The 11,313-nt window shown below is 41.4% G+C and overlaps 1 protein-coding gene across 1 annotated transcript; it reads right to left on the reverse strand.

Annotated features, from left to right (window-relative positions):
• Positions 1–440: 440 nt before the first annotated feature.
• Positions 441–7,721, reverse strand: SDHAF4 (succinate dehydrogenase complex assembly factor 4). Its single transcript, XM_060752842.2, has 3 exons — positions 7,593–7,721; positions 2,936–3,088; positions 441–1,059 (listed from the first exon to the last, which is right to left on the reverse strand). Exons 1-3 carry the CDS (start codon positions 7,666–7,668, stop codon positions 950–952), a joined length of 339 nt encoding a protein of 112 aa, XP_060608825.2. The 5' UTR covers positions 7,669–7,721; the 3' UTR covers positions 441–949.
• Positions 7,722–11,313: the final 3,592 nt, after the last annotated feature.

Raw genomic sequence — 11,313 nt, forward strand, 5'->3', positions numbered from 1 at the left:
GCATTTATATACGAGCTAATGCTTTTTTACAACACTTTTATTTAAATTGAAGACCCAATACAGAAAGAAAATAACAACATGAACCAGACAACCATTTTAAGTAGGATATGTAATTTGTTAAGTATTGGAAAACAATGGAGAAGTATGTGCTGTCGAAGGCTCTCGTGGCCGGAATCATTGGGTTGCTGTCAGTTTTCAGGTCTGTGTGGCCATGTTCCAGAAGCATTCTCTCCTAACATTTCACCCACACCTATGGCAGGCTGTGAGGTCTGAGGATGCCTGCCATAGGTGTGGGCAAAACATCAGGATAGAATGCTTCTGGAACATGGCTATACAGCCCGGAAAACTCACAGCAACTCAATGGAGAAGTAGTTTAAGTGCATGAAAATCACAGTAAATACATAACAATCTATGAAGAAAAACTGCAGAAACAGGGTAAGTGGCGGGTATAACTCTTCCTTTACTCAAAGACTGCAGCTGTGTAATATTCAGTGTGTTTGGTCCAAGCACCTAAAACAATAATTTCTAGGATGTGATAACTTAAATGCTTTGTGCAGAACTGTGTCCTTCACATAAGTAGAAGACATTTATCTGCTTCACACACAAGAAGGCAATACATTTTTACCCCCACGTATAATTTATTAACTAATAAATGGATTTTCTTTGAAGTATCTGTGACATCTGCACTGACAGAAAAAAATTGGCAACATGAAATCAGACTTAGAAGACTTTTTGAAAATTAAAATCCCTCTAAGTTATATAAGTCTTTCAAAAATTGCACAATCTTCAGCATCCAACCTGTTCTATTAAAACATAATTATCCATAGAAAGCAGGTTTTCAAATGTCATTAAATAACATTCATATAGCATAGTATTTCACATAAATACATGACGGCTCATGTGGGTGATCTTCATCTTCAGTTTTATCCCCAAAGTGTTATGGAGCCCTTCAAAAATCTATACAGCGTCCTTTCCTTTCCCAGTCTCCATAACGGGTTGGTTCAGGGCCCTTGGGTCCTCCTTTCTCCTTCGTAACAGGATTGATGCCATCAGGAAACTCTAACAAGAAAGCACAGCAAAGCGTTAACAAGCAATTCTGTACAACCATCAGACTGGGAGTCTGACATGACCCCCTCGTTCTTCTATGACCTCTGCACTATTACTTATAGTGGCAACTGAAGTGCGAGAAACCAAATTAGTTGTCTAGTTGTATCGGTTGCACAAGGAACCAAATCCATCCATAAATCCATCCATCTTTTGACTTATATCTACTCCTTTTCACAATACAATTGAACCAAATAGCTAAAATCATTAGAGAATAAAAGGACTGATCTGATTGAAATATAGTTATAGCCCAACCAATATCATCTTAATTTTTACAGCACCTGCTTTACATATCCACTCATTGCAAGTAATGATGGGAGATCTGAAATAAAGTATACCTCACTGAAAAAGCAATTTTGATATCAAATTACTAAGAAGTTCAAATTCAAGTGTCAAACCACTAAATGATTTAGCTCAATATAACTAGGACCGTATGGCATTAGTTTTACTGTGATTTTAAATTTAAAAGCCCAAATAGAGTTACGGGGCTGCGGTGGCACAGCGGGTTAAACTGCTGAGCTGCTATACATGGTGACTGAAAGACTGGCAGTTCAAATCCGCTGGATGGGTTGAGCTCCTGCTGTTAGCCCTAGTTTCTGCCAACCTAGCAGTTAGAAAACATGCAAATATGAGTAGATCAATAAGCACTGCTTTGGTAGGAAGATAACAGAGCTCCATGCAGTTATGCCAGCGTTGTCTACGGACAACGCTGGCTCTCGGGCTTAGAAATGGAGATGAGCAACAACCCCCAGAGTTGGACTCAACTAGACTTTACCTTTAAATATAGTTAATTGTTTATGTATGCTCTAAATTACTGCCAGCTAAAGGTATAATTACATAACCATAGTTCTGTAAAGGAAAAGGACAGTGTAGCGAACTACTGGTTATGGGGTAGAATTTAAAAGTAAAAGTTAATGTTAGAACATGGCCTATATTGCAGGGTTGGAATGGGACCAGCCATTCTGTGGTTCTTAAAGGGGTAGTAGCAGTAGGGGTGGAGCTAATTTACATAAGGGAGTCTGATTGGTCATATTTAAATGAGCAGATGCCAGAATTTTAAAAAGGAGGGAGTTATGGATGACAGTTGGAAGAAAAAAAACCTTAACATTCTGAGAGAGAAAAGAAGTCAGTTAGAGAGAGGGAAGAAAAGCCGTTAGAGGAGGATAAGTTAGGGGTCCATGAATATAGGTCAGAGAATAAGTTAAGTAAGAGTATTTAAGGAAATAGTCAGGATAGTGAGTGGAGAACAGTTGAGAGTTTGCTATTATATGGTTAACAAGTGAATATTTCTATGTGTAAAAAGTCATAAGGATGAGACGTGTCATGAAACAATGTTATATTCAACTAAGACGCTAATATACAAATGTAACAAAAAAGCTTTTGTGCAAGACATCTGTAAATAAACTCAGTTAATGTGGAGTTGTGTATGAAGACTTTCGTAAAACATTGAATAAGATTGAAAGAGAAACCCAGAGGAGTCCCAGTAGATTTCAGAAGAGAACTGGTATAAATTACTGGCCTGAATGTGACAGTGGAGAGATATAAAGGAAAGGATCTCCCCCCACTTGGTTTGAAGATATATTAAGTGAAGAGGGCATCCCAGACAGTGTTTTTGAAAATCTGTTTGTAAAGAGTTGATAACCAAAATATGCTGCTAAATAAATGAAAATGATTATAGTAAAATCTAAATGCATCCCACTAAAGGTCTGAATGTAATAATAGCTGCCATTGCTTCATGTTCTTAGAGAGCTGTTAACAGTTCAGGACTAGATATATTTTAGGGCACTTTTCCAAATGTAGGTACATTTATATTTCATTTGCCCAGACTTACTTTCTAGAGGTTCTGTCTCTACGTTAGATTCTTCTGTCTCGTCAAAACGACCTACTGGCAATTTTGGTTTCTTAAGTGGTTGGTTGGTAGGATCAGCTTTTTCTTTGGTGCTAAAGTTGATACTTCCCAAAGATCTGGGCAGCCAAACGGACTCTGTTGTACAGAAACAGAGGTTAATTATTACTTAGAAGTATACTCACAAAGTGCTTATAGTTCCAAAATATGGAAGAATGCAATGTTGAAGATAAAGTCAGATAAAGTCTGGACCATCTATGGAAATATAACAACTGAGGACTGAAGCCTAAATTAATGGTATACAATAATATACCCACACAAAAGTTTGCCAAGTTGTGAATCTAGGAAGTCACTGAGCTAATCAGCCTACATTATGGAGGTAAATTATTCAGAAAGAAAGGCTCTGCATAGAGAAATTCCCACCTCATTACTAAAATGGAGAAATGGGCTGTGGTAATAGTTTGAGTTTATAAAGCCTTGAAAATAATGAAGAGGAATTGTTTTTGAAGGGATGCTCTTCCACTAAATTGACTAGAAGTTAGGCCCCTTCAACACTGCCATATAAAATCCAGATTATCTGCTTTTGACAATCTGGATATATGGCAGTGTAGAAGGGTGTAAATTAAATTGTCAATCAGACAGATACAGATCCTCAGCAAAAGTCTTCCACGGTCCTAACTACGAAGGCTATTTCTATACTAAACAAATAATACATTTTAACACCATTTTACCTGCCATGGCTTTTGTTATGGAATCATGGAAGTTGTAGTTTTACAAGATCTCTGGCCTTCTCTGTGCTGCTGCCTCTCTAAACTACCAACGCCAGAATTCTATGCAGCTAAAGTGGTGAAGCTGTATTCTATAGTGTGGATGCTCCATCTACACTGCCAAATAATCCAGTATCTGAATCCAGAGTATAGCGGTGTAGACTCATATAAACCAGTTCAAAGAAAATACTCTGGATTTAGAAACTAACCGCTGTTAGGAATTATGGGAGTTGAAGTCAAAAACACCTGGAGGGCCAAAGTTTGCCCATGCCTGGTGTAGATCCAGCCTATCTGGAGCAACCAGAAACTGAATCTGCCTACCCAGCATGAAATAAAACAGCCATTTCCTACCACTACCTGCATGATCCCCAGTCTTGACCATCACCACTCCTGTACCGTAATCCGGAGTATCAAAGGTAATCCACATTATCTGCTTTGAACTGGATTATATGGGTCTATACTGCCATATGTAATCCAGTTCAAAGATGACAATCTGGATTTTATATGGCAGTGTAGAACCGGACTAAGAGAGGAAGAACACGACTGGTTTCTGATGTTGTGAAATAGCTGGGTTCAACTACGGCTGAATCCTTAACATTTACAAAGTGTAATTTTTCTATATAGGTGGATCATGATCATAGATAGAAAGCTCAATCTATATATATATAAATGCTCTGTGCATAATGAATACCTTAAAAACAAAAGAACCAACGAACAAAATCTTACCAAATTTGGCAGCAAAACGTCTCACAACACAAGGAGTGACCATTACTCAAAAAATTATGATTTTGTCATTTGGGAGTTGTAGTTGCTGGGATTTATAGTTCACCTATAATCAAAGAGCATTCTGAACTCCACCAATGATGGAATTGAACCAAACTTGGCACACAGGACTCCCCTGACCAACAGAAAACACTAGAAGGGTTTGGTGGGCATTGACCTTGAGTTTTGGAGTTGTAGTTCACCTACATCTAGAGAGCACTGTGAACTCAAACAATGATGGATCTGGACCAAACTTGGCACGAATACTCAATATGCCAAAATATGAACACAGATGGAGTTTGGAGAAAGCAGACCTTGACAATTGGGAGTTATAGTTACCAGGATGTATAGTTCACCTACAATCAAGGAGCATTCCGAACCCCACCAAAGATGGAATTGGGCCAGTCATCCCACACAGAACCCCCATGACCAACAGAAAATACTGTTTTTTGGTGGTCTTTGGTGACCCCCCTGGTGACCCCTCCCCCGGGTCTTGACTTCCCAGGTTGAGAAATGTCGCCTTAAGGCCATCCAGTCCAACTCCCTTCACTAGGGCAAGAAAACATAATCAAAGCCCTCTTGACAAAGGGCCATCCAGAAGGCAATGATATGTTGCATGTTCCAGCGTAGGCAAACCAGACAATCTCCACATCAACACTGACAAAGAAACAGCAAGAAATACTGTTTCCCCACAAGAAACAAATAATATAAAACGATACAATTGTAAAATAAATTATATAGAAAAAAATATACAAAATACAGTATAATATAAAGCAAATCAATAAATACATTTACGACATTTATATCCCATTCTTATTACCTCGAAGGGGACTCAGAGCAGTTTACGAGTTATATCTACATCCAATATATTATATTATTAGCATAGCACAATATGAGTATTATATATTACTATATTGTATTATTATATATTGTATTGGATTATAATATTATCAATATTATATGTATATATAATATATTATATTATTAGCATGTAATCCAAATATGAAAGATTGTAAAATAGTATTAACCCAACAGTCTGAAAGCTTTGGAAAACAAGAACGGTTAGAGTAATGAGGAACAGAGAAATCTGCAAATGTTTAGGGAAGCACATATAGGGACCTATTATGCAAGTACTTACGCATTCACAAACCTAAACATATGTATGGGAGTGCGTAAGCAGGCGCACAGCATGTGGCAGGAAGAAATGAACTTGCAAAGTGTCATCTATTTTTGGCATTTTCTTACCCCTGGGGTAAGACCAGGGTTCACATTTCCACTAAACCATGGAAAGGCACTTTGGGCAGGTCATACTCTCTCAGCCTCAGGGGAAAGCCAAGGCAACTCCCTCTCTGAACAAATCTTGGCAGGAAATCCCTGTGATAGGTTTGCCTTCAAGTTGCCCTAATTCAGAAATTATTTGAAAACACACAGCAAGGCTCTTAGAGGAGTCTGGCCCCTTTGTTTGGTTCCATGTTATGGTTTGCATAGAAGTCCAGCCTGGGTAAAGTCACAGAAGCAAAATGTGTCATTTTGACTTATGGTTACCCTTTCGAGTTATTTTTAATGTCACGATTTGTTCAGAAGAGGTTTTTCTTTTTTTGCCTTCTTCTGGGAGTGTGGCAGTGACTTGCTGAAGGTCACACAGTGGGCAGCCATTGCTAAACTGTTATATCACCTTCCAGCCTAGCATACAAAATGAAATATGAAAAGATAGCAATAGAACACATGGAAAAAAACAGTCATAGACCCTGAAGCGTCAACACAGTTTGACATCACGTACTGCCATGGCTCAATACTCTGGAATTATGGGGGTGGTAGTTTTACCAAGGGGCCAGATGCCTCATCAAACTGCACAGATACATGGCAGTTAAAACAGTACCAAACTGTGCGAGTTGAGAATAGATGTGGAGGTCAGAGTTGGAATCCGCACTCAGCCATGGAAACCCACTGGGTGGCCTTGGGCAAGTCACACTCTCTCAGTCTCCTTGGGAAGCCTCCTCTGAAGAACACCCCACAATAGTCAAGAGGAGAAAAAGGAATGGAGAGAAGAAAAAAGAAGAAGAGAAGGACAAGAAGAAAAAGAGTGGGTGGCCTTGGGCAAATCACACTTTCTCAGCCTCAGAGGGAAGAACAGGGAAGGCTCCTCTGAATACCTCTGGCCAAGAACAGCCTGAAATAGTCAAGAGGAGAAGGAGAAAGGAGGACAAGGAGCAGGAAAAAGAAGAGAAGGACAAGAAGAAAAGGGGGACGAGGAGAAGGAAAGGAGGGGGAGAGAAGGAAAAGAAGGAGGAGAATGAGAAGAAGAGTAGGAGAGGAAGAAGCGAGAAAGAGGAGGTTAAGAAGAGGAGGAGGAGAAGGACAAGAAGGGAAGGAGGATAGGAGAAGAAGAGAAGGACCAGAAAAAGTAGGTTAAGTAGAGGAGGAGAAGGAGAAAAAGAGAGAAAAAAGGAAGAAGACAAGGAGCGGAGGCAAGCAGAAAAAGAGGGGGAAGGAGAGGGAAAGGAGGAGAGAAGGAAAAAGAAGAGGAGGAGGAAAGGAGGAGGGGAAGAGAAGAATGAGAAGAAGAGGAGTAGGAGAGAAAGAACAGACAAAAGAGCACAAGGAGACGAGAAGGAAGAAGACAATTAATAAAAAGGTGGAAGAGAAGAAGGACAAGAACAAAGTAGGAGAAATAGAGGAGGAGAAAACGAGAAGTGGAGAGAAAGAAGAGAGAAGAGAAAGAGGAGAACAAGGAGAGGAGGCGAGCAGAAGAAGAGGGGGAAGAAGAGGGGAAGGCGAATGAAAGGAGGAGAGAAGGAAAAAGAAAAGGAGGACAAGAAAAGGAGGAGAGAAGCGATGAGAAAAGGGAAGAGAAAGAGGAGGACAAGGAGAGGAGGAGGAGAAGGAGGGAGAAAAGAAGGAGAAGAGGAGGGGAAGAGGTGAAGGAAGAGAAGGTGAGGGAGAAGAGGAGGGAAGGACGTGATGGGGCCCACAAACAGTCTCCTCTGCCTTCAAAATGGCGACGAGGCCTATGTTCGCCTCGGGCTGCCAAGGAGGCCCCTTCCTCCCCGCGGAAGCCCCCCTCCGTCCCTCCCTCCCTCGCCTTCCCCGCCCGACTGCCTGCGGGGCCTTACGGGCAGCTCCTGCCTGGGCCGGGAGGGGGCTCCAGCGTGCCAGGCCCAGGCCCAGCGGCCTCCCCGTCCAGGCCATGGCACAGGCCTCTCCCGCTCTCCGGCCAGGAAGCGCCGCCTCAGGCCCGCCCCCCGGTGTACGTCATAATCGGGGAAGGAGGAGGAGGGGAGGCTGCGTTGCCCAGCGACGCTTAGCCCGCCTCTTCCGCTTCAAAGCCCTTTTCTGAACCTACCACTAGGTTTAGAACGATGCCCCCTTTGCAGATGTGTGTGTGTGTGTGTCGCCAGCAGGATCCTTGTCATGGGCAAACACAGCTCCATCCATCGTGCCTCCTTCAACATCATTTGGGAGCCCCTTAATATATGCAATATAATAATATAGAGAAATAATATTTTGATTTAATACTAATATATATAATAATACTAATATATTATATATAATATTAATAATGTATATATGTGTGTATATATATATATATATATATATATATATAATGATATAGTTGGAATCTGGGAAGTGAGGTGAGCTCCTGCTGTTAGCTCCAGCTTCTGCCAACCTAGCAGTTTGAAAACGTGCAAAAGTAAGTAGATCAATAGGTACTGCATCTACGGAAAAGTAACGACACTCCATGCAGTCATACTGGCGACATGACCTAGGAGGCGTCTACGGACAACGCTGGCTCTTCGGATTAGAAGTGGAGATGAGCACCCCCCCCCCAAGTCGGACATGACTAGATATTAAGTCAAGAGGAAACCTTTACTTTTACCTTATGATATAGTATAATATATGATATATCCTTTATTTACTGCTTTTAGGAAAAATTGTCAAGTCTGATATTCTGTATATGATCAGTTGAGGGCAGTTTGAATGTCCCAGAGGGCTGAAACTTTACAGATCCCTCAGAGGGAGACAATGTTACTTCACCTAAGCTGCTTCTGTGTCACAGTAATGGCATTAAAGCCAGCTGCCCTAATTCAGCAAGGGATATCCGCTCACAAGGCTAATGTCTCCTCGCATCACGATGCTTTTCCAGTCCCCCATTTCCTGATTCACTGGAGAGGGACACATATGCAGGACTGCCAGCTGGACTCAACAAGAAACAAGGAGATCTATACTGGGATTCATTTGAAATATATACAGGCAGCCCCAAAGTTATGGACAAGATTGGTCCTGTAGGTTTGTTCTTAAGTTCAATTTGTATGCAAGTCAGAACAGGTACATTTTTTGAAGTGTAACTCCATCCAAATACATATTTTAGCTTTGGATAGCATAGGGAAGAAGTAACACCCCTGTGGTGTTTGTTTTTGCTGTCTGTGCCCCTGTTCAGAAGATGACACTTCACTTTCTATACCTGTGATAATTGGATTTTGAAGAATTTGTCTTGTTTTGGAAACAAGGATTGGTGATAAAGCTTCAGTAGAGACACCTTTCCCCCATGACAACTCTTTCAGGAGTGAATTTCCCTTCCATGGGGTAGATTGTCTCACTTCCTGTTGTCTCACTCCAGTTCTCAACTAGGAGTCATTGGTAAGTTGGGATGTTTGTAACTCAGGGACTGCCTGTATAGGACTTTGATAAAGTAGGCTGTTTATCTCTTCTAAATGTTATGCACCATTGAGTCATTTCTAATTCATGGTGACCCTATTACTGATATGGGTTGCTGTGAGTTTTGTGGGCAGCATGGCCATGTTCCAGAAGCATTCTCTCCTGATGTTTCACCCACATCTATGGCAGGCATCCTTAGAGGTTGTGAGGTTTGTTGGAAACTAGGCGAGTGGGGGTTATATATCTGTGACATGTTCAGGGTGGGACATTCACTGATTTGTTTGGCTTTGGTTTCCCTTTGAGATCAAGAGAGTGTGACTTCATACAGTGGGTTTCCACAGTCGAACATGGATTATGGTCTCATAGACCAATACTCAAACCACCACTCCATGTCACTCTCTCCACTTCTGACAGCACAGCTGAAATACTTAAATCTGTTTTAGTTGGACATAAACGGAATGGGAATAGTGAGCGATTTCAGTTACAAAAAAAAACAAACATAAAAGGGTATGTGCATGTATAAGTCATACAGTCGTAATGTGTTCATTCTTAGGCTTCCTTCCTCCAACTCACACAAAATAATACTGACTGCATGTGCAATGAAATTCAGAACCAGCAAAATACATGAAATGTCACTTCCCATTGCTACCATATGTCCAGTACTAGTCAATATACTATCTGCAGGCTTATGTCAACAGTACAGTACTCACTTCAGGGGTTGGACTGGATGGCCTTTGTGGTCTCTTACAAGTCTACCTGGTTTAACTAATTTTTCATACAGACTAATCCAGCAATGGTGTTTTGCTAGCAGAATAGTAAGTTCCAGAGGAAGGGGAGGGAGAAAATCCGGGTGCAGTTCCCTGGGCAATCCCATCATCAGCTCTGGAGAGTGGATGTGTTTGGGGACAGAATTCCACTGTGATTGCAAATAAGATGCTGGATTTGGCTCCAGAAATTAAATCTAAAAGGAATTTAAGGGGGAGGAGGAGTTCATGAACACATGTGGTTTCCTGCTCCTCAGCATCACCTTTATTGTTCTTATGCGCCTTTAAGCAATTTCTGACCTATGGCAAACCTATCACAGGATTTTCTGGATCTGTGAGTATGTGATTTACCCTAGTCTCCAGAATCATAGCCCAGTACTCAAACTACTGCAATTCTGGTTCTCTAAGCATCAACTAGGAAGTAGAAGACTAATTATAACTACCTATTATATCTATTTAGGTCTAATTATATGTATGTGCCTTCATGTTCCCTCTTGATTTATGGTGACCCTATGAATTTCAAATTCAAAGGGTGTTTTAGGTAAGGAATACTCAGAGGTAGTTTGCCTAGTATCTACTAAACAAGGCTGACTCTTATTTAGCTTCTAAGTGTGACTACTCTTTCTTTTGGCCTCAATTTGAAATGGGAATTATTGATGCCATACTTCTTAGGGGGCCAGTTCTGGAAAGAACAATTCTCTAATCTTAGAACTGTAGATTTAATGTACATAAGGAAAATAACAATATGTCAATGAATGTGCGTAAGTGTGTACAGTCACCTCAACTGTAATAGGTAAATGTTACCATCCTAGACATACAAACATAAGAGTAACTCCCTGAGAATGTAGTAGCACCAGAGCCTGGAAGCTGTGATGGACTGGATGAGGGCCAACAAGCTGAGGCTTAATTCAGACAAGACAGAGGTCCTCCTGGTTAGCTGTGAAACCGATTGGGGTGTAGGGTAGCAACTTGTGCTTGGCAGGATTACACTCTCCCTGAGGACACAGTTCCGGAGTCTGGGGGTTCTTCTGGATTCATCGCTGACGCTTGAAGCTCAGGTATCAGTGGGGGCTGGGAGGGCATTCGCACAGTTAAAACTTGTGCGCCAGCTGCAACCGTACCTTGAAAGCCTGACATGGCCACAGTGTTCCACACCTTAGTTACATTTAGAATGGATTACTGTAATGCACTCTACGTGGGCCTGCCTTTGAAGACAGCCCGGAAATTGCAATTGGTACAAAGATTAGCAGCCAGGTTATTAACTGCAGCTAATTACAGGGAGCATACCATGCCCCTATTGAAGCAGCTTCACTGGCTTCCGATACGTTTCTGGTCCCAATTCAAAGTGCAGGTTATCACCTATAAAGCCCTACACGGTTCAGGTCCAGACTATCTTCATTGCCGCATCTCCCCC

Source organism: Anolis sagrei, chromosome 1, assembly GCF_037176765.1.
Source record: "Anolis sagrei isolate rAnoSag1 chromosome 1, rAnoSag1.mat, whole genome shotgun sequence".
NCBI lineage: Eukaryota > Metazoa > Chordata > Lepidosauria > Squamata > Dactyloidae > Anolis > Anolis sagrei.

What these genes read in the sequence shown, in the direction of transcription:
- SDHAF4 (XM_060752842.2), bottom strand. Translation starts at nt 7,668, where the DNA reads ATGGCCTGGACGGGGAGGCCGCTGGGCCTGGGCCTGGCACGCTGGAGC. An exon ending in GGCCCAGGCAGGAGCTGCCC is followed by an intron (nt 3,089 to 7,592) that starts GTAAGGCCCCGC and finishes TCTGTACAACAG; the next exon opens with AGTCCGTTTGGCTGCCCAGA. An exon ending in AGAGACAGAACCTCTAGAAA is followed by an intron (nt 1,060 to 2,935) that starts GTAAGTCTGGGC and finishes CTTTCTTGTTAG; the next exon opens with AGTTTCCTGATGGCATCAAT.